Here is a 23,125-nt window from a genome sequence, read left to right as displayed (position 1 = left end):
ACAAAAACCTAATTTCCAGATTTTCTTATCTTCTATTAATATCTACATAGAATCCTTAAACTTTTTGCTCAAATGCTAAAGCCATGCAAATTATAATTGCCCTTAAAGAATTATAACCCTTGAGCATATATTTGATTTTGACATTTTAAAATAATAGTTCTGTTCTCTAAAGCCCTTTGTTGTTGTATGTTTTTAATTTATAATGTTCTATATGGCTAATGTATGTTCTTTTTTTGCAATAAAAAATAAATAAAAAACATATAGTGAAACTTTCAAAAAAATAAAACAAATTTAGATACGAAAATGAAAAAACAACTTTTATATTGTCTTTTTTTTATTTAATTTGACAGGAATGTTACTTTTCATAGCAGCCAAACAACAATGATAGCATTTTTACTGATTAAACTTTACATACAGATTTCTATTTAAATCGAAGATCGAGAACAAAGTGAACTTAGAACAGTTTTTTATTATGGATGAGGGATCTAGATCATTAAACCGGTATATTGTGCACCCCCAAACGAAACACATCATTTGTGCAAGCCCATCCACCGTTTTGGGATTTCAGCATAAACACCTGATGAAAGGCCATTGGTGGATCATCGTCTGCCTGTTCCAAGACAAAGAGAGATTATTCAATTTAAATAATCAATGTTCAACCTCATTAAATACAAGCAAGAATAGTTCAAAAAGGTCTTCTAAATGACAGCTGCATCACTAGAACAGATTAATAAATTATAAAAGGTATTGCAAGTGAAAGACAGAAAAATTGTATTTTTCCATCAAAGAAAGACATTAAAATTATTAATCTCTTGTATCAAGATTTTCTGGTCAAGATAATAAGCAAAAGACACAATGCAAAACATATCAGCAAACCATTACATTTTTTGTTGAAAAACTAAAACTTTAACATTTAAAAGTATACATCTTCTCATGGTATAAGACAATATGTACAGAACTTGCTATTTAAGATGAAAGCTAACTAAAACTTCAGACAACTTTTCTAAGACCGAAGAAAGAAAAGCGAGATTCCAGGAGTAAGGGAGTGGAGTAAGATGGCAGTTGACCTAAAATGGGAGATTTTAAGTTAGCATAAAACCTACTTTATAAATCTATACCAATGCTGCATTACACAGTTACTGGGTAAGGTAGATCTGGTGAGGGTTAGCCTATTATATAGCGTAAAACAGTGTGGCAAATAGGATCCAGCTCAGATAAGGTAGTGGGATAAGAAAATCAATGAATGGTGTCTCAATAATCCAGCTGTGATTAAAACAAGCTGGTTACAGCAGATTCTGAAATGGATAGATTTGGACTTTGAATATACCACTGTAACACATCAATATAACACGTTTAAATAACAATGCATTTATATCTTGTTTACATTTACATTTTTGTTCTGATGAATCCCTACCCAGGTCTCATTTTTTGCAGTCTCTAAGACGTTTTCTTCTGGGTTTACCAAAAGGTCCGACTATTTTCACAACAGTTCTGACCACTTTCCCTGTTGCTGCTAAAGAAGGCCATATCCACAGATTGCTGCTGACACCACATTTTATCCTAGGAACAGTCCGTTCAGGTAGATGTGCAGCATTAATTCACTGATGGGAAACGACATTTATATGTACTAGAAAAAGGTTTCTTCGTATGACCAGAAAACCTTTCATGTTCGTATTACCGGTATGTCCCTTACATGGCTTATGGCAGACTGTAAACACGACTCTGCTTGGTTACTTTCAACAGTTAAATTCACGAGGAGTCAAAAAGTTACACCGCTGACAGATTCTTCTATCTGAGCTCATGAACCTGCAGCTCCCTCAGGTTTACCAAGTACTTCTTAGATGCATCCCTCAATAAAAATTACATGAATATACAATGGAGCTAAATTGTGGCCATAACGTTTATTTAAAAAACAAACATACAAAAATAAACCCTGAAACTAGAAAAGAAGTTTGTTAAAAAAAAAGTATAGACCTGAAAAAAACAACTACTAATAAATAATGTTCAGATTCATTTTTGGAAACTTGTGGATCAAACAGGAAAAAGAAAGTCATGAACATCTGGTTTGTCAAAGTAAAACAATGGCCGATCAGTAACTACTAATTAGAGCATAATTTTTAGATAGTCTGGGTGTCAGCCTCGATAGCACCCTATCCTTTCAATCCCGTATCAAAAACTTTACCCAGTCTGTCTACTTCCACTGAAGAAGCATCAGCCGTCTACATCCCTCCCTTACTCCAGACACTGCAGCCATACTTGACTACAGGCTCATCACGTCCCGACTGGAATCTTGTAACGCTCTCCTCTTTGGCCTTCCTCAGAAATCATTTCAATAACTACAACTGGTCCAGAACTCGGCTGCTCTCCTTAGAACAAGAATTTCCTCTATCCACCGCAGCATCCTGGTCCTCGGACAGCTCCACTGGCTAACCTGTGCCGTTCCGTTTTCAATATAAAATTCTCATGTTGACATTCAAGGTCCTTCACCACCTTGCCCCTCTATATCTGTCAGGCCTCCTGCATGTTCCCACCCCCTCCCGTGCTCTCAGATCCTCATCTGCTTTACACCTGTCTGTCCGTCCACGCGTCTCATCACCATGGGGGGCAGAGCATGCAGCCGCTGTTCCACCCGTCTCTGGAGCTCTCTACTACCTCTACTTAGAAATACTTACCCACTTCTCCATTTCAAATCACAACTCAAAGCTCATCTGTTTAAAATGTCCTATTCTCTTGGCACTTCAGCAAACCAGCAAGCACATATGTCATCTCGATCAAAATATTTATTCGATTCTGAAAGGCTTAAATTTTTCTTCAAATCCAGTCATAGCTTCCAAGAGAGCATCTCACAACTTCAAAAGAAAATGTGCTGATTTTGGAAGTACAGAACAAACCAATTTGGTATGATTCCAGTTATCCTTTTTACAAAAACCAAAAATAAAAAAAAATAAAAAACGATTAGGCAGAAATGGCATGTGTGCTGGATGCTGAGTTTTAATTATGTCATATTAAATTACCGTCTTTTCCGCACTATAAGGCACACCTTTAATGAATTGACTATCTTAACATTTTCATATATAAAATGCACTGCACTATAAGGTGCACTACAGTAGTGGCTGGAGTAGCATTATAAATCCACTAGATGCAGCTGCGCTAAAGAGAATGTCAATAAAGAGAGAGTCAGACCCAGCCTACCCATTTTACAATTATGCATAGATTAACTTTTATAGCTGAGTTACCTTTAACTGTCCAAAGACCATGATGAGGATGCAACTATCGATAGTTGGTTGGAAGTCTTGCTTTGTAATGATGTGCTTGATCATCTTGAAAGGTAGGCTCTGTCAATAAAGACAAGACTATTTAAATATCAGATACTAAAAAATATAGAATCATTTGCTATTGATAATGCAGAAAGATAAGAAGAGATGTTGGTGAGTGCAAACCTAGAAATGGTCAGCTCAGTATGTGCACAAACATGAGGATTCAAATGGCTAAAGGAAAATAAAGCTATTGACAGACTAGAAAGGAAACATACTGTACGGCTATAGATTAAAATTCACATCAACACTATTATTAAAAAATACTCACTGCTAGCTTGTTGGCAATCGCTTCTTTCCCTTGAAACGCCGATCCTTCCCATGTTAGACAAGCATTAGGTGACTGAAGGGTTAAAAAAAAGACATAAGGTATTCAAAATACTAGGTTATATGGTGTAAAACTGCATAAGATGTAGTTATAACCAATGAGAATTAGACTGTAAAGCTTACATAGAGATTAGCAATCGCCATCCTGTTAGTATTGTCAAACTGGTTGTAATATTCCTGAACAAAGCCTTCTCCAATCTTTTGCCATATTTCACCCGCCATGTTTGAGACTTGGGATCTGTGAAAACAGAGCAAGTTAAAAATAAAGCCGTTGGTTGTAATTAAAAAAGGAGATTTACTTTACATTTATGAATACATGCTCGTGTGATCGACTGTAGTGTCCCCCAGTCGTCAATACCAAGTCAAAAGCGATTACTCTTTTGTGTAAACAATAGTCACATAGAATCTGGTACATCAAAAATGGCATTATTGGCAGAAGATATAAATATTTTCGCTCTGATGGATGGTTTATGGAAATTCAAACATACATTCACATATATGTATATTTAAAACTAGCAGGAAGAACTGATCAGATCTAGTAGAAACTAATATTTTTTTATTCCAGTACTGCAAAACATAATTCAGAAGATAAAATATACTAGGGAAGACACACATCAGGCTTCATGTGCTTTTCAGTACTGAGTAACGAAAAATGAACTTATTTTGAATTACTACCATGATTTTATCCCCTCCATTTAATGCACAAATTTGCATTCAAGATTTTAAAATGTGAAAAAGGAAAGGATATAAAAAGTTTTGAAATGTGCTATACATAACCTGCATCTTTAAAGCCAAAGCAGTTAAATCATATTTACATATATTACAAGTAAACAATAAATTGCAACAATAAAAATAGTTTATATTTCTCAGAGATTAGCTAATCTGAGGTGAACAAGATAGCGCAGGTTGGGCTAAGTTTACTAGTTGCTAGCAGCAGCATGGGTAAGGGCCTGCTTCTTTTTCAAGAAAACTTCATTCTCAATTTTCCCTTTAAACTTTTCCTTTTTTTAAGCTCACCCCAGTGTAAATAAGGTCACTACAAGGTTAAAAAGGAAATGAGAGAGGGAACGTGATACGGTTATAGTAAGTTTACCTTACTTTTCTCAACGGAAGACAAATCAACGTGATGAAGTTAACTGAAATAAAAGTTCTGTTCCCGCTTCCTGACTAGGTCACGACGTCATTACAAATTGACCAATCACAGCTTCGAAGGAACGTCAAAATTTTTTTCTGTGGGTTCACTCGTTTCTGTCTGCGGCGTACCAGATGGCTGCAAGTGAAAGTTGTGCAGGACGAAAAAGCGGAGCGTTTTTTACAATTGTAGGTTTCAGATTAAAACAGATAGTTATGATGACCTTATTTTAAGTTCTTTTTTTATTATTTACCATCCTAGTTTCACTTTACTCGAATTTAATTTACATTTTTAAGATGGTTTTGAGTAATTTATATTTTTTTAGATTTAACAATTTTGAACTAAGACAACAAGATAAGGTTACATTTTCCAATAGTATTAAATTTAAAACACTGAGGCATAAGATCTACATTGTCAAAGGTCAAAATGTCTGTTGTTCCCTGTAAGAACACAGATGTCAGATATCTGTAATAATCAGTCTAAAATTGTAGTTTTTATGGATATTTGCATCTTAGAGTCTCATTTTCATGATTTGAAACATCCATCCGTTCATCTTCTTACACACTTAATCCCAAGTGGGGTCGCAAGGGGTGCTGGTGCCTATCTCCAGCTGTCTACAGGCGAGAGGCGGGGTACACCCTGGACACCTGGACTGGCGAGGGTACACCCTCGCCAGTCCATCACAGGGCAACACAGAGACAAACAGAACAAACAACCATTCACGCACACACTCACACCTAAGGAGACTCTAGAGAAGCCAATTAACCTAACAGTCATGTTTTTTGGCTGTGGGAGGAAGCCGGAGTACCCTGAGAGAACCTACGCTCCATGCAGAAAGACCCTGGGCCAGGAATCTAACCCAGATCCTTCTTGCTGCAAGGCAGCAGGGCTACCCACTGTACTGCTCCTGATTTGAAACAAATAATAAAAAATTCCTGTAATTTTAATAACATAATAATTTGATGTTCTTCTAGATATCTAAAATTGTTTTTTAGCAGACAGAATTAATATGTGAATAGGGGGGAGTCGAAGTTGAAGTGATGAAAAATTGTTGTTTGACTATTTTTTATAAAAAAAAAAAAGGTTACAAAAACCTTTATGTTAAAACAAAGAAGAGGGCCTTGGAACTATATGTTATGCTATTGATTAAGGATCGTTATATATGTAGATAAAATATGCGCGCAAACATCTCATTTTAAATTTGAAGCATTTAAAGCAAATATGCAAGTTTTATCAATTATTTTTAGTGCATGGCATCAAACCAAGCTCAATACATTTAAAGTGGGTATATACATCTTTTGAGCTAACAATAGATTTGATTTGACACAGATGTATAAAAAAAAGGATTGGAGAACCAGTCTTAAAGCTAGCAAAAATTCAACCCTTTGTTTTTATTTAATCTAATCAAGAATAAAAGCAGGATTCAACACTGAAATCAAAGTAAAAAGGATATGGGCTATTTATCTATATTTTGGGTTTGCTAACTAACTATATGTGCTCTCTTTCCTCCCTTTTGGCATTGAAAACCAACTGAGAACTCATCCACTTAATTGTTCATTTCATAGACCGAACCAGTTATAGAATCTACCTTTATGTTACCTTTTCTAACATTGGAAGTTTTAATGAATCAGTGTCCCTATATGTTTCTTTTTAAGTCTACCTCTCTGGTTTTATCCCCAGTCACCGTTAGGAGAAGGCCGCTCACACTACTCCAAAAATGTTAAAAAGGCTTTATAGAGTGGACTAAAAACAAAGCCTTGTTTTGGTTTAGAAAACATGCAAATTGAACTGGACGAACGGGTTCGTCCCTTAGGAATGGGGGGTCGTTTGGGTTCTTTGTTAGCCTGCAATACCAGATACCTGTCTATGTCTCTGAAAGGGGACATTAGAGGAAATTGTTGGCCTGCTAAATAGGCGAGGTGTTCTGTGGGTGGAGGTTGTGATTATTCTGGGAAGGAGTCAACTCTTTCACTGCATTGCAGGTTTTTGAGCGCTGTTTAAGGTCGGTTTTCTTTCTTAACATAAATGGCTTCCTTCACACCCCTCACAGTTACAGGAAGAGTTTGATTGCAGTGATTGCCTCAAAGCGTGATGTTGACAGTACTATCACTTTTGCCTAAGACTATTACGTTATTTTTAAAATCATTTGGTTGAAGCATGATTGAAAAGCAGTCTTACTTTAAATGAAATATTTTTATAGAATTTTATTTACCGGTATTACTTTTGTCAGATTCAAGTTATTTCTGTGACCATCATGGATTTTTCTTTTACTAAACAAGGAATACCAACAATTTAGTCCACATGTGTATACCGGTAGTATTGAAGAAAAAGCATTCCGCTCTAATTCACCCTTTCATTTCATTAAATTGGAAGCTTTTCCAAAAGTGAATGTTATTTTAAGCATCTCCAAAAGAGGAACACAAAAATAAATTACCAATAAGTTTTTATTTTTTATTATCAGGGCCAGGTAGATGATCTTCTCAAAGTTCACTTTGAACAGAAGAAATGTAATTCATAATTCTTCAGTTTAATGGAGAGCAATTCACTTTCCCCCCCAGGTAAATCGTATACCTTCTCAATACCAGACAGGATATTTGGAACAGCCGTTTAAGGCCGTGTGCTTTAGAGGAAAAAGTCATCAGCATAAAGTCACACAGTTTCAATGTAAGAGCCAAAAACATTGAACTAAGCACACACCCCTGTCTAATTCATCTACAAAGCCATAGTGGGCAGCGTTTCATTTGTAGCGATTCAAGCAGTGGGATTTTTATACAATAGTTTAATCCATTAGATCATGTCCCAGTAAAAATCTTCTAGTACTGCAAAGAGGTTTGCCAATTTAACTTACAATTCAACAATTCAATAGCTAAGTAATGCATTTTAGCACAACTAATAACACTAGGCAAGCCCCTAAAGGCAGTAAAAGATTTTCTAACTGGAACAAACCTGCTCTGATCAGATTATACATGTTTTTTTTGGCACCATATAAAGTTTATTGGCTAGTTTTTTGGGAAAGTGTTTAGAATTGAATAAATAAATGGTATTTAAGACGAGATTTTCCCATATCTTTACGTTTTTTTTTAAAGAGTTTATTTGGTAGAGTCCTGCATGGTTTAACATTTCTCATACGTACATGTTCGAACTTAAATTGTTCATAAAACCTATTGCCTAACCCATCTAGACCTGGATATTTGCCATTTTTTATGTCAACAGCTCTACTCATTTCTTCCTAGGTGATATTGGCATTAAGCCGCCTTTTTTATCTCTGCTTCTGTCTCCTTGAACCCCAGTCAGCCTCGGCAGATTGCCGCTCACACTGAGCCTAATTCTGCTGGAGGTTTCTTCCTGTTGAAAGGGAGTTTTTCCTCTCCACTGTCACTACAAGCATGCTTATTGCGAGCGATTGCCTTCCAGTCCATGAGTCGATGAAATCAACTGGTTTTCCTTAGATAGAAAACTTTGAATCAATTTGACTGTATGATCTGGTGAACTGTAAAGTGCCTTGAGATGACATGTGTTGTGAATTGGCTCTATATAAATAAACTGAATTGAATTAAGAACCTTGTGATTAATTTTAATACAGGGAGCTTACCTGACAACTGTGGCTAATATTCTTTCAATGGAGTCTCAGTTTGCTCAGACAGTTGAAACCTTAATGCTTGCAGCTTAAACCAATGAACAGATCTTAAATCTTGTGGCTACACATATATTTGACAGCAAAAAAGAATGAATTAACATGAGATCATCTGACTTGAATACATTTTATTGGTTATTAAAAAAATTAAACCAAAGTCAACATGTAAAAAGGAGACCTGCACCAACTATTTTGGCAAAAAAAAAATTATATATATATTTATTAAATATAATGGGCACATCATATCATGCTGAGATGAAATAAAACTTTCCTGTAGTGATAAATCACAGTTAGTGGCACAAAGCCTTTAGTTACAAGTGTGGCAAAAGAACGTAAAACCAACCACTTGTCCTTGCGCCTGTGCTTTGATCTATAAAAAAAGGTGCTATTAAAGTTGTAGCCCCATGTCAGTGAAGCAACTATTATCCACAGCCAGGTAGATAAGGCTAGAAACAAAGCAGATATTTTGAAATGGAAGACATTAAATGCTTAATTGGGTAACAGCAGTATTGCTGAGGGACAGGCCATTAGTCCTAAATAAATACAGATTAGTTCAGCGTGCAGATCTGTACAAACACCAGTAACGTTTTTTTTTCTTTTGTAGAAAAAGAGGCTGGGATCAATTTCTGTCCTTTTGATCGTATGTACCGTCTTTACCATTAAACAAGGAGGATACCCTCTCTCCTCCTGTCTTGTTAAAGTTGAACCATCTTATCGTATTTTCTTCACAAACCTGGAACACATCAGACCCCTGTAGGCACTTATAAAAAAAAATATGTTGCTACAGTTCAGTGTTTGTCGCTGCCTCAAACAAAATGACCTAAAGCTGTGGTAAATTGCAGTACGACTTCCTGTGAGGTGTTCAGGAAAAGCTACTATTGCTTCTTGAGGCCACTTGCACTGATAGATCCTCCTCAGAGGGATGGCAGTTGTCAGTATAGTTTCACATAACAGGCCTCTGAGGTTAGAACCAGGCTTTGATTGGACAGTTCTGTCACTGGTCTGGCTGTGAGGAGAAATAGTCATCAGTTCGGAACACGCTGGGGACCTCTTGGCGTTGATGTGGGGCTGGTCTTCGTGGGCTGGCCTGCTTCTACAAGCAAATAATTAATAGTGAATGATCCGTTTTAGAGCACACAGCACCATGATATTCTATAAAAAAAAAACAGTCTAACCGAATAAAACAAAAGACCAAAATTCACCACTATGTTACCAAATTCTTACATTTAGGAAACCTGGGGCAGTCATAGTTCGAAGGATCTTCTTGAAAGCACTCGGTAGCGTTCCGAGTTCTGCCTCTGCCTGCGTGACCTGCTCCTCCATTGCACTGACGTTTGCACCAACCATCTTAACAAAGGCCTGCAAATACACAACAGTAAGAAGATTAACTTCAGAATCCAGAAAACAAAACAAAACAGTACTAATGCTTAGGCTACATTCCCTTAGCCTGGAGGTTTAAATTTTACTTCAAATCAAGTCGACTACTGACGGAAATATAACCTAACAATTCAACTACATTGTATGCATTAAAGTAATACAGCCATATTCCCCAAAAAATGTATGAGATCTAAACAGTTGGTTGTGTAAAATAAAGAGTTGATCAGCGATCATGATTTTGCAGGTTCTTCTAAGCTCTCAGAGAAGGTCAAATCTGCAGTGGGTAAAATAAGTTGAACTTATCACCATTTTTCTATGTAAATGCATTTTAATATATCAGTGACATGAAACTGTAAATAGAAAAAAGCCAGTTCACATCTGTAAAGGTATCAAACCCCAGTTGTATAACAAAAAGGGAAGACAAGGAAAAAAATATCAGCTCACTCTGCAAAACTCCACTGCTGAAGACAAAGCATCTTAAGGCACATTTAAAGATTTGTGAAAGAGGTTCAGAAGAAGGGAAAACCAAAACCAAACCCTTAGAATGCAATAATCCCCACAATGTTTAGAGAATACGGAAGAGGATTCTTTCTAAGAATTCTGACTGAATTCTGACAATAAAAAAAGTCAGAATTCTTAGATTAAAGTCAGAATTTTGAGATTAAAGTCAGAATTTTGAGATTAAAGTCAGAATTCTGAGATTAAAGTCAGAATTTTGAGATTAAAGTCAGAATTTTGAGATTAAAGTCAGAATTTTGAGATTAAAGTCAGAATTCTGACTTTAATCTCAGAATTCAACAGGGGATGAATGGTCAAATCTACTAGTATATTCTTGATAGGAGATATTTAATTAATTTTATGAAGTACAAAATATAATAATACCTCTTCCAGGTGTTTAATTAATTATATTTCACATAATCTATGAACTTGTGTGGTTTGGATTTGGAGTGGATGAGTTGTTATAGAAATATGGGGAGAATTGAATGTGAATTGCAGCTTTAGAAATGAGGAAAATTGGAAAGTGATGGTGTGTTCACTGCTTATGCTAACTAGTATATTAAGCCCTTTCTGAGAGCTCACAAAGTTTATGTCATGTTTCCAGCCTTGTGCACATCCAATTTGAAAACATGCTTCATTTAAATTGCATGGACAGCAAATTACTGGAATCTTATTATTAAGAGAAGATTTTAATAACAAGAAGACAAGTCAAACAATGACTTTAATCAGGGTTCCTACAGCATAAGGCAAGTTAAATTCAAGACTTTTTAAGACTTTTTAATGCCACTTGAAATAAAAATTTAAGACCAAATTCACAAGAAACACAAGAAAAACTTGCTTGCGACAACTTAACCCAAAGGTTTATTTTAACATAAATCACTGCACTAATGTTTCAAATTTTGAAAAGCTTCCCATACAGGAAGAAAGCTAAAAACACACAACTGACAGATATATTTTAACAATTATTTAACTGAATTCACAAACTTTGTTTTAGCAGGGAACAAAACAAATCAGTTTTAAAGCCACAACAAAACCAGTGCTAAGTCTTTTTTGCAGCTATTTTACTTTGTATCGTTTTCTTAGTATGTCTGATTTGGTGATAAGTGGAGGCGTTGCAGATACAAGGGTGGAACAAAACTGAGAAATACCTGCTGTTTCTCGGTAACTCGATTTTGACGCTTTGTGTTTCGCGCTTCGCATGTGACTCCACTGCCTTAATTCCCATCGTTCCAAGCTTGAATCGCTTCTTGCACAAAATACACTGTGCCTCATGTATGTTCCCTGGTTTTAGCCATGGAGAAAACTCTTGGCTGGATAGCCAATTTTCGTTACATTTACACTTGCTCATATTTCTCAGACAAAAAGTTAATGGCGCATCTCCCAAATGTCCCAGCTGCAACAACGCTTTTATTGGTTCCGCTATCAGGATGGAGCCAATAATGGCGAGCCATTATTTTTTCTAAATAAAAAAAAAATTGAACATTATAATGTTTTATTTAGATTACAAAAATAAATCGTTATAAAAATGATCCTATTTATGATTTTTTTTTTAATTAACACCTACGAAAGACTGATTTAAGACATTTTAATACCAATTAAGGCCTTAGTTTTATTTTGAAGAATTCAATGCCTTTTAAGACTTTTTAAGGACCCGTGGGAACCCTGGTTAATTTGACTCGTCTTCTTGCATCTAATGAATAATCATGTGAACTGTATTCATGTTTATAATTCTTATCCAATCAGAACTCATATGCCTACTTGTTGCCAGGTAGAGAAGGAGACAATCAGCTCTGTAACCTGATGCCCTCAGTATGTAGCTCATGCAGTAGGTTGAGTCACATATGTTTGGCACATAAAACAGATTCTATGTGACCTTTGATTAGTCAACTATACCTACTTTTCAGGTCTAATAGCATTGTTGTAAAATTGACTAAACCAAAGACAAACAGGAAACGAATGATTGATTCAATCAAACTTTAGTGAATAAAAGGGTGAACAAGCATACAGAGTTGAAGAGGAAGAAAAAAAAAAATTTCCCCACAAAGCCGCGCTTAAAGCTGCAACTTTTTCTCAGAAATTCTTCTGCTTCTCATGCATTATGGGATATATAGTCTCTTCTATTTAAAGGGTCTTCAAACATAGTTCATTTTAAACCAGATATTAACATTAACTTAAAATAGCAGCCCATATTAAATCTTGGTTGAACCCAAAACAAATCCTCAACAAGCAATAACATGGGGGAAATATTACTGGCCAAAACATGATTATGTTACATGTTTATTGAAAAATACTTGGGTATACTAGGCTAAGTATTGATTGTATAATAAATAAATCTACTGCCATCATTTCTGCACAGACCAAACCATGATCTAAGGCAAAGTACTTTTAAATCAGAAAAAATGTTGGCATGATCCTTGAAATGTCAACTTACCTCCAACTTATCAATTCTTCTGTATATTTGCCTCATCTCATCGGCTTTGTGTTGTATTTTTGGTAGATTTTCATTCACGATTTGGGAGGTATCATTGCGAATCTAGGGGGATAATAAAACATAACAGACATTCAAATGGGTGCTAATCTACTTCAGGTGTTTCAGAGACCTCTCATGCTTACCATATCAAGCATCCCGACAAACTCGTCAACTCTTGTCAGCATTTCCTCCAAGCTTTTCTCCAGGCACAGAATCTAGAAGATAAATCGTTTGAAGAGAATGAACTGTAATGTAAATCTAAAAAATAAGCAAAGCCATAAGTTGAATACCGGTATTTAGGTTTTCAAAAGCCGATTCTGATATCTATATTTATATATCAGAGAGTTGATTATCTTTATTCATCCATAACTTATCTTCTATCAATGTAGCTCTGATGATATATTAAAATGAAGGTTTAGCATAACTTGCTTCACACCTTCAATGTCTTCTTCGCCACAACAACCATCTGCCCCAGACAGTGATCCCCTTCTGGCTACCGGCTAAGAATACTGAGTAGGGGTGTGGGAAAAAAAATACATTTTGTGATTAATCATAATATCGATCTTTCAGTTCCTAGTCATGTCAATAGGGCCTCGAGAGAACAATGGTGGGGTTTATATTGACCTTACTCACCTTTGATGCCAATTAGCAAACATTAGAAGAAGGAACTGGCAAAACTAATTAACCTGTATATATTATTTGGCAGATATCCCATTCATAAAAGTAAATTTAATTTTACTAAACCTTTACTCGCATTAGATACTGAAATAAAGAAGTACATACAATCTGCAAATCAGGTCAACAATAAACAAACTAATCCTCCATTGTCACACATATACCGGAAACTGATCCCTTCATTTAAATCAAATACCAAATTAATCTCAAACCTTTAAGCCCTCACAACATTGCTTTTGCAAATCTACTTCCTTTTATTTACTGTATACTTGAAATTACATTAATATGAATGTCGCTTCTTCTATAAATATTGTATATATATTTTCCTGTATATTATGTATATATAATTTCTCAATAAAAAAAACCCTGAAATATGTCCCTATGGTCACATTGTTTTCAGCCCGTTCTCATTTTTTTTAATCATTCTGTTGAAGCTTGGTTGAAAAGCAATGTCTGATTTTCATTTGTAATTTTATATAGTTGGTCTGATTCAGGGCTGCACACTGCTGCAGTTGGTAGCACTGCTGCCTTGCAGCAAGAAGGGTCCTGTTTCGATTACCTGCCCGGGGTCTCTCTGCATGGAGTTTGCATGATGACCCCGTGCATGTGTGGTTTCCTTCCAGGTACTCTGGCTTCCTCCCACAGTCCAAAAACATGACTGTTAGGTTAACTGGCTTCTCTAACTTCTCAATAGGTGTGAGTGTGTGTGCGAGTGGTTGTTTGTCCTGTTTGTCTCCGTGTTTCCCTGAGATGGACTGTCAACCTGTCCAGGGTGTAACCCGCCTCTTTAGACACCCTATCTGAAGATAGGCACCATGGATGGATGATTCAAGCTATTTCTGGAGAGACAGCAGGTGCACATGGTGGAAGCGGTGCTGTATTTCTGTGACCATTGTGAGTTTGCCTTTCATTATACGACAATTCTTTCCACATGTATATGTATGGAATCCACAGTAGAGGGATGATGAATAAAAACTCAGAATTATGATAACACATTTAGAGTCTGATCATATTAAAAAGGACATGCAGGCAGCTTTCTGCTCATTGTTGACTGTGATACGAACTTCAATATATGGATCATTTTACAGCATGTTTTTTTTCCATAGAAGTGGCTCTAGTGGGATAGATAATGGATTTCTGATTAGGTTATAACTGCGGGGGTTGGTTGGTGGTTGGGCGCTGGCAAAGGATGTTTCTCAGGAACCCAAGTGGGGGGTTAACAGCTGTATTTAAATACTTATTTTAAGATAGTTTACTTTCAGCGGCACTGGATATAAATTAATACCATACTTTTTAGAGTTTAATTAGCAGAAAAAGCCTTAAAAATTGTGTCCACATTGTTTTGTTAAATGACTCCAACAAAACCCACTGAGGTAAGTTAGTTATAGTTTATTGTGAAACGTGCTGCAGAGTTCAAGGGAACTTAAATACTTTTGCAATATAAACTGATCAACTTCTTCTTTAAAGCTTATCTAGAAACGACGTGAAGTCTCCAATTTACACAAGGAAATTCAGGGTAAATCAAGCTGAGGACACAGCAGCCTTTGTCCATCTGTTCTCCTGTCTGAGCATAACAATCCTAGGGTCATGCCTATCCAGTTAATGTCCCATGTCAGGGGTGACAAAGCTGGAAATGATCAGCAACTCCCACACTGTGAGAGCTGTGATCACATTAATAGGTCAAGATTGTAAACAGCAAATTTCAGATAGTGGTGTTCAGAAGTGACCAACCAACAGCATGGTTATAAACAATCGTAGAAACACTAAGCTGGCTGAAGTCTCCATGTTGTGATAATCTGATAGAACAGACCTCTTCTCCTGCCGTGGCTCTGATGTAGGAGGAGTACTGGAGCGCAGTTTGTCTCAGGACTTCCTCGTCTTGCTCCGGATGGTGCAGCGGGTCGGCAGGCCCGTCCTCTGTCGCTGCCCGGTTCAGGCTCGGGCTCCTGGAAACAACATTAGCCGCGGCGGCTGCTCCGAAGCTGGGGCTCTGGGACACGGTGCCACTGCTGGAGAGCTCGCTGAGCATGGACAGGCTGCTGGCGCTCTGGGACACGATGCCGCTATCCCTGCTGATCTCCGCACTGGATTCCTCCAGAGGAGACAACAGGCCCACTCTGTCCACCCGATGGTCCATGGCTCCTGTCTTTTCTTTCTTTCTTTTCCTGATCAACAGTCGTGTTTTGCAGTGCTGTCAACTGACTGGGTCACGTGTGATACATAGTGGACGGAAGCTCGCGAAAGACAAACGATCATGTTGCGCCTGGATATCTATGGTTGCGCCTTCAATTTCTTCTTCTTCTAGATTTTTTTTGGCGGTTGACAAAAACGTTCGGTGAGTATTACCGCCACCAACTGGTAAGGAGTGCGAACCACATGAGGAAGAAAAAAAAGGCTCCAATTTCTCACACTCCATGTTAAAAAAACGCAGTATCATAATTAAAAAAACACACATAAAAAAAAGGCCCAAACCAGTCCTATATCAGAAAAAAATGTTGAATTTAAATGTCGACAATTTGTCCGCATGTGCATAGCTCTTAGCAGACAGACCCTAAAAAATGACACAATGAAAAAAAACTTGAAAATTCATTTTTTTTAATAATCAAAAACTAAGATAAATCTCACGTTAAGTTTTAATCCTTAAAAACATAACAAACAGAAAGAAAAAAAAACAGTGGCCCATATAATGTTCCCAATTTAACTTATTTTTGCTTTATCGGTTTCTAGGAAACTTAAATTAGTAATGAACAACTTTCTGTTTTCCAACGACCTTTATATAGAATTTATATATATTTAATAATAATTATTAAAAATAATTTTTTTTCCACTTAGGTTGCAACCTACTTCAGCGGGTACTACTGTGGGTACTACCATTTGGAGGCATAGCTAGAAAATATCTATAAGGATGGCCAGGCAATAACCAATGTATACTGAGGGAGGGACAATAGTGGATAGGCACCAGAACCTCAGGGTCAATCTACACTGTTCCAACAGGAACAAGCACACCTTCCATATTCCTGAATAAAGACAAACTATAATTTCCTACAGGATTTGCTAACAAATAGATGCATATATTTAAACACCCATCTAGATAAAAGCTATATTGGATAAAATTCTTTGAGGATTGAGTTCTGGAGGGAACATCTTTTCCATCATCATTACTTACCTACTTTTCTAAATATTATTCTACATTAAATTGATATTTACAAGTACTAATATCTACATAAATTTATAATTTAATAGGTTTTTCTATGATTATTTTTATCTATGGTTTCACTGAAAACTCCTAGATGACTTGCAGAGGCATATCATTTTCTCTTTATGGCATATAACACAAAATCTAGCTCTGAAAGAGCATGAATTCTATACTAATCATCTCTAATGTAGGTATATTGATGTGCATACTAAACAACAGTGTTTTTGTTGTCAAGTAATTGTTAATATATATAACATTAAAATGTTTTGAATGTTCTACTTGAGAGAAAAAAATGGTAGATGATTGGCTAAGGGTGGCCATGGCCACCTCTGGCCCCTCATCTAGCTCCACCCCTGGTAGCATTTACATCTGGGCCTACTTGAGTAAAGTACTTTTAGTAGTACTATTGTACTGTACTTCTTTTACTTGACGATTGTTGTTGAGAAGAATCTCTTCTCTGTCCACTGAGTTAATTGAGCCATTTACAGTAAACAGTGGAACTTCTTTCCACTGCTCTTAATTACATAAATGGTAAATGGCATGTACTTATATAGCGCCTTTATTCAAGTTAGGAGACTTGACCAAAGCACTTTACACTACATTCATTCACCCATTCACACACTGTTGGTGGCAAGCTACATTGTAGCCACAGCTGCCCTGGGGCTCACTGTATGGCAGCTCACTGGGGCTGCCATACACTGGCGCCACCGGGCCCTCTCACCACCATAAGTAGATGATGCAGGTGAAGTGTCTTGCCCAAGGACACAACGACACTGAAAGTCGGAGTCGGGGCTTGAACCGTCATCCCTTCGATTTCAGGGCAAACTCCTACATCAAACGCCACTGTTGCCCCATACACTGATTACAGTAATGATTGACTTTGATAGAATTATAAGTTTTATATTGAAAATTGATTTAAAGAAGTATTTCTCCTGCAGGGATTTCTTATTTCACAATCATGTAACTTGTCTGACTGCACAATTTCTAAACAATAAATACATTATGATGGTCCAACAAGTACTTAAGTGGCCCTTTTACCAAATATTTTTGAGATCTTCCTAGAGTAATTTTTTTGGATGATGACTACTTACTTTTACTTGAGTACAATCTTTAAGTATTCTCCTGTTTTTCTTTCTCAAGCAACAACTTTTCCCAGCAGCTTCAGTAAAAGGTACATTTTGCAGGGATATACAGTAGACACTCACCTCTGAAGATGTCAATGCATTTACCGCCAGCAGATGGCAGTCAGGGTAACAGCATGGCCAGCAGTGTTGGTCTTTTGTCGCCACCAACTAATAACTTATCAATACATAAACCTTTTTATCTCTAAAAAATAAAAACGATAAATGATAGCTTTCAATTGGGAAAAATTGTTTTGCACCTCAAATTAACTTCTTTCTACTTCATCATTTCAATTTTTAAACATTCTTTTAAAAAGCAATTTACAACATATGGTTATATTTAGTATGATTTAGTTATTTAAATTACCCATTTATTTTGTTGCAATTAAGTCCTAAACTTTGCAGTCTCAGAATCACCTATGTGTACTCTTCCACCGTTTATACAATGATCCTGTTTATTAGCATTTCAGCTCCCCCACTTACCCTAAAATCTGGAGAGTGGCGGCAAAGATTAACCCAACGTAAAGGATCAGTTAGCTGGTTGATTGGTGCGGCATCCTGGGTAAACACTGTGGGCAAACATTCATTAGCAGAGAGGTGAGACACTCTTTGCTGCTGCTGCAGGGCCTCAATGCTGAATAAGGCTGCATTCCTTGATGAAGGTTGCCTGCTGCCAAAACCCTGGTTATAAATGCTGCTGATGCACAACAAATGTGCGTCACCTTAAATAATTTAAATCAATTTAGCTGGAGTTCACCTAAATCTACCTTAATAAGGAGGGGAAACTACATATTTCCTATCAAAATACTTCTCCAGTGAATTTTCCACATTTCTGTCTATTTGGTGCCCAATTTTTCAATTGCAGAAGTACATCTCAGCAGTACAAGTGCAATAACCCAAGTCAACTACTTTGTAGTCTGTATAATTTTACCTTATATATATGGTCAGTACATTTCTGCAGTGCAAGTGCAATAACCCAAGTCAACTACTATGTAGTCTTCCCTTAGCTCTCTAGTGTGTAGATATTTTTTTATTAAAGGAAAACATATTCCAGGACATTACAACTTTTTTCGTTTTTATGCTCTTTTGGTAATATATACACTCTTTTTATACCGTCTGTCATATTTTGATCTTTAATGGCACTCTATATAAGCTACTGGAACCAGAATTTCCCACAAGGAGTAATCCCAAGGGTTAGATAAAAATTTAGTCTAGGTCCAAGTCTACAAAAATGTCTCCTTTCTTTTTCTATTGAAAAATAAGATGTCATGATTATTCCAGTTTGCGAATTACTGAGCCTTCTAATGTAAATACTCTGTACACCATTTTATTTGATACTATATACCACTTCTTTAATTTGTATATACTCTGATGTACCCAAAAGAGAACAATGTGGATGGACTGATGGATGAAAGTAGTAAAATTGAAGAATGAATGGATAGACAGAAATGAACAGGACACGTGGTTAGATAGACTGATGTGTGAATAGATCAACCAATCCATGAACAGGTGGGATGATAAATGGATGAATGGACTGAACATAGGGCTGAAACAATCAATTCTTTAAATAAATGGCAACTTATTTATTATTTGATTGCTAATTGGAGTAGACAGAATCTAAAACATGCCATTGTTGAGTCAGAGCAGCAATTAAGCCTAAACTACAAAATATAAATATATCACAATTTAAGATGAAAAGCCTTCAGTATCAGTCAATATGCTCTATTCAGAACTCAAGTGGCAGTTTTAGATTCAATGGAATTAAATTTTGTAAAAGGAAAAAAAAAAAAAAAAAAACTCCTAAAAGCACCCTTAGCTACCAGGTTATTAAATGATGGTAAACATAAACATTATAAAGCAAAATAACTGTTGATTACTCAACTGAATGCAGATAATGCATGAAGTTTGATGAAGGACAGATTTGCATATAGATGGATGATGTGCTAAATGATACAGATAGATTTGAGTTTGGTTCATTAACTTAAACTGCTCAGTGGAAATAAGATTTTTTTCTCAAACCTTTCAAGATACCTAATCATACTTCCATAATTTTCTTTTTTTTCCCTGCCTGTAGCCCCAAAATTACAGGCAAAGCTTGATGTAATGGTTGCAACAAAAGCAGACAATGTCCTAACTGTGTGCATCCTATGCATATAAAAAGTTCTGCTTGAAGAAACTCATTTTTATCATGTATATCCATACGTTTATCATACAGGAAATTGGTTTTAAATTAAAATATCTGACTTATCACATCTAATTTCGAAGAGAAAATAATTTATTTAAACAGATACAAAGATTTGATCACAATCATTGTTGCATAAAAGACCTAATAAAAAACAAGCTCTACAGATCATTTATAGGAATATAAGAAATATAGTTTTACTCTTTAAAAACCTCCATAAGAAACCCCACATTGGTCCCTGTGATGAGAATAAAAGTAGGTTTTAAAAGGTGGACACCAGTAGAAGATACCAGGCTGCAGGTACATTCAGAGCTCTAACCTACAGATGATTATATAAAAAGTCATTTTTTGTGATTCATATAAAGAACATACACATTTATGAACATAAGACAAACTTTAAAAATACAAGATTTATATACAGTATCATTGTTGTAAACTTCCTATTGTCTTATAAGAAACCCAGAGGCTCCACAGTTAGGATCTGACAGAGAAAGTCTGTGCTGGTGTGTATCTGACTGTTCCTGTATAGTCTCTGAGCAGCCAGGATGTTTATGCTTCCTTATCAGTAATTATTATAGGGTAATGACGGTGCCATCCTCCTCCACCCCTCCTTTGGGCAGAGTGAGGCTGTGGCGTGGGTCCGTTTTCAGAGAGCTGAGGATTTTGTGCAGGCTGCCGTTGCTGTGCCGGAGCGCTGGGTTGCTACTGTGATGAGGCGGCCGCGTGTGCAGCTCGCTGTGTTTGGACTGCTGGTTGTGTTTAAGGTTTAGGTCTCTGTGCAACTGGTGGCTCAAGCTGATGGCTGGTGGCTGCTGCTGTTGTTGTTGATGTGTGTGGTGGTGCTGGTGGTGGGACCCTCCGTTGAGACTAGTCTGGGACCGGAATGAGGTGGTGGAGACCACTGACGCAGGACGTGAGGGAGGACTCGGAGGAGCCGCTGGACCTGCCGGCATTGTTGGAGTCTGCTGTTGTGTGCGGGACACGCTGGAAGCCATCGAGGTGTTGGAACGCAGGGAAGGCCGCTTGAGGCTGCTTTCTATGACGATATCTGTATCTTCGTCGCTTTCTAGGTCATCGTGGTAACTGTGATGCACTGCGGAGGAGGCCTCGCGTGGCAAGGCCACAGACAAACTCGGATTGCCGATCGAGCCGCTGCTGTCCGACGACTGGCCTGAGCTGCCAGAGATTCTGCTGCTGCGCACCACGTTGTTCCGCTGGTTTACCGGCTTGACTGTGACGATCAGGTTGTGGCTGTTAGCAATCATCATGTCTGTGACCTGATCCAAAGACTTCCCTGTCACCTCGATGCCGTTCACCTCCAGCACCTCATCGTTAACCGCCAGCAGCCCAGTGCTCTCTGCCAAACCTCCAGGCACCATCCGGGATATGAAGATGCCCGGAACCTTCTCCAGCCCGTGAGGAGTCACGCGAACGCTGGTCCCATCCCGGATGTAGAATCCCAGGGGTTTGTCCGAGCCGTGGCGATAAAGCCGGACGCGGCGGTGGGACTCTGGGAGGATGTCCACGTCGATGATGGAAGAGACGGGACGGAAGTCCTGTGGCATGCCGATGGGGACGCGGGGACGCTTACGGTTGATGTCGCTGTTGCGCAAGGCCACCACTGCCTTCTTCCTACGGGTTAAGGTGTTGGTACCAAAGGTGGCGTAGTCAACCTCCTCTGCAAACAACAAAAAGAGGACAAAGGAATAATTATATACCATTATACACCATTATATAGCATTATACACCATTATATAGCATTATACACCATTATACACCATTAGCTGGATGGTGCACGCTTCTCAACTTGTTTTTCATAACCACTTTCCTAAATGACTCTGTAGAAGAGAACAATATCACTAAACAATAGATTTTTAAGCTGGACCACCTGACAAATTATCAGGTGAATGTAATCAACCAGTGAAGGGGGACATGAAAAATAAAATCAACAACACGTGTTTCAAAAGTGCTGGAGAGCATTCCTCTGCTGACAGAGAGGGTGATCCACCCCACTGTAACCAGTCAGCAGCTGCATGCACTCTACATACTTGCGCTCCGGCACATAGGCACATACATGCACCATCCGTCAGGCAAGCAGACCAGCTATCAGTCAGGACCCAGAAGGAATACAGGACAGTTTAACAGAATGAAAAAAGTTGTGGTAATCTGAGTTACTGCTTTGTGTTTCGCTCTGTGAAACAATAAAGGCCATCGTAGAGGACAAGATCACAGATTGAATGCTCAAGTCACTTCCTCAAGATAACAAAGTGACTGATGTAAGTAAAACAAACAAGCTTTCAGAGATGAGTCTATTCTAAAGGTTATCCAAAAGCTAAATATATATAATTTACTTGTGAGTAATGGGAACCCAAAGCTAGATGGAAAGAAAAATAGTCCTTGCACCTAAAAAACAACTTTGCATCTGTCTGATCTTCTCTTCTATCTGACAGGCAGGAAATCTGGACCTGGTAAACCAGAATCTGACAGGAAGTGAAGGTCTCCCAGCGGGAGACATCCATGAGTCACATTTGCCCTTTCTAGCTTTACTTATTTATCAAAGTTGGACTTTTCCTTTTTAATATTAACACCAGGAAATCAATTTCAGGCCCTTTATACTAACAAACAAAAAAACCCTTAGGCCAGCTTTTACTCCCCCTCATCCTCCTCTTACATTCTAGAGCAGATTAAAAAGCCCTGATGTCTTCTCCTCAACCTCTCCTTTTGGCAACTTGTCAACTAAGCAAGAATATGCCTAATGATGGAAAAATGGGGAAAAGTGTATAAAGGGTTTGAGGGAATTTGTTGCGTGCTTGTGGTGCAAGGCAGAAGCAAAAGGCAGCCTGTGGGAGTCAACAGTCTGTCCTCAAAAGGCTATGCTATTAATCTGCTGCACATTTAGTTAGAAACACAAGGTTAAACATTTGATTTTGTAGTTTAAGGTGAAAGTCTGAGACCAAGTGGAGACTAAATGTATTGTACACTCAATATATCTTATTTTATTCTTATCCTTATCTTATTTGTATGTACAATCTCATTTTTCTCTCCATTAAACGGCGTCAACCTTTAAACGTTTGCACTGAAAGAAAATAATTTACCGCAAGGGGTTAATAAAGTAATTTTGATTCTGATGTATACACTATAAAAGTGTGAAGGCATCCAAGACCAAGAAATGCAAACAGATGAGGGTGTAAAGTGGGAA

At 37.4% G+C, this 23,125-nt stretch overlaps 3 protein-coding genes across 4 annotated transcripts in view; all 3 read right to left on the bottom strand.

The window, feature by feature from the left end:
* Positions 1–328: 328 nt before the first annotated feature.
* On the bottom strand, positions 329–4,820 carry LOC107087852 (nuclear transport factor 2-like). Of its 2 annotated transcripts, none has more exons than XM_015379646.1 (5): positions 4,740–4,820; positions 3,765–3,879; positions 3,586–3,657; positions 3,237–3,335; positions 329–610 (listed from the first exon to the last, which is right to left on the bottom strand). In XM_015379646.1, exons 2-5 carry the CDS (start codon positions 3,861–3,863, stop codon positions 494–496), a joined length of 387 nt encoding a protein of 128 aa, XP_015235132.1. In that variant the 5' UTR covers positions 3,864–3,879; positions 4,740–4,820; the 3' UTR covers positions 329–493. The 2 variants fall into 2 exon arrangements, with proteins under 2 accessions (XP_015235132.1, XP_015235133.1); XM_015379647.1 differs by having other exon boundaries at positions 4,735–4,815.
* A 3,711-nt stretch (positions 4,821–8,531) lies between these two features.
* LOC107087826 (biogenesis of lysosome-related organelles complex 1 subunit 4-like) lies at positions 8,532–15,635 on the bottom strand. The gene is made up of 5 exons (XM_015379607.1): positions 15,238–15,635; positions 12,896–12,967; positions 12,714–12,815; positions 9,632–9,766; positions 8,532–9,500 (listed from the first exon to the last, which is right to left on the bottom strand). Exons 1-5 carry the CDS (start codon positions 15,562–15,564, stop codon positions 9,402–9,404), a joined length of 735 nt encoding a protein of 244 aa, XP_015235093.1. The 5' UTR covers positions 15,565–15,635; the 3' UTR covers positions 8,532–9,401.
* Positions 15,636–20,023: 4,388 nt separating this feature from the next.
* LOC107087824 (partitioning defective 6 homolog gamma-like) overlaps positions 20,024–23,125 on the bottom strand; it is a 44,445-nt gene continuing 41,343 nt past the window's right edge. Inside the window, exon 3 of the mRNA XM_015379604.1 lies at positions 20,024–21,604. Within this exon, the coding sequence (XP_015235090.1) occupies positions 20,499–21,604 (1,106 nt within the window). The 3' untranslated portion in view covers positions 20,024–20,498. The remainder of the gene's footprint in view (positions 21,605–23,125) is intronic.

The sequence above is a fragment of the Cyprinodon variegatus genome, unplaced genomic scaffold (assembly GCF_000732505.1).
Source record: "Cyprinodon variegatus isolate N-32 unplaced genomic scaffold, C_variegatus-1.0 Scaffold196, whole genome shotgun sequence".
Taxonomy (NCBI): domain Eukaryota; kingdom Metazoa; phylum Chordata; class Actinopteri; order Cyprinodontiformes; family Cyprinodontidae; genus Cyprinodon; species Cyprinodon variegatus.
The sequence above is the reverse complement of the archived record's forward strand: the minus strand, read 5'-3'. Positions and strand labels throughout refer to the sequence as shown.

Excerpts from the sequence above, each read along its gene's own strand:
- LOC107087852 (XM_015379646.1), bottom strand. The coding sequence starts at position 3,863 with ATGGCGGGTGAAATATGGCAAAAGATTGGAGAAGGCTTTGTTCAGGAA. Across the intron at positions 3,658-3,764 it reads TGGCGATTGCTAATCTCTAT|TCACCTAATGCTTGTCTAAC; the intron begins GTAAGCTTTACA and ends TTAACCCTTCAG. Across the intron at positions 611-3,236 it reads TGGTCTTTGGACAGTTAAAG|GCAGACGATGATCCACCAAT; the intron begins GTAACTCAGCTA and ends GTCTTGGAACAG.
- LOC107087826 (XM_015379607.1), bottom strand. The coding sequence starts at position 15,564 with ATGGACCATCGGGTGGACAGAGTGGGCCTGTTGTCTCCTCTGGAGGAA. Across the intron at positions 12,816-12,895 it reads TTGTCGGGATGCTTGATATG|ATTCGCAATGATACCTCCCA; the intron begins GTAAGCATGAGA and ends TTATCCCCCTAG. Across the intron at positions 9,501-9,631 it reads CTGCCCCAGGTTTCCTAAAT|AAGCAGGCCAGCCCACGAAG; the intron begins GTAAGAATTTGG and ends ATTTGCTTGTAG.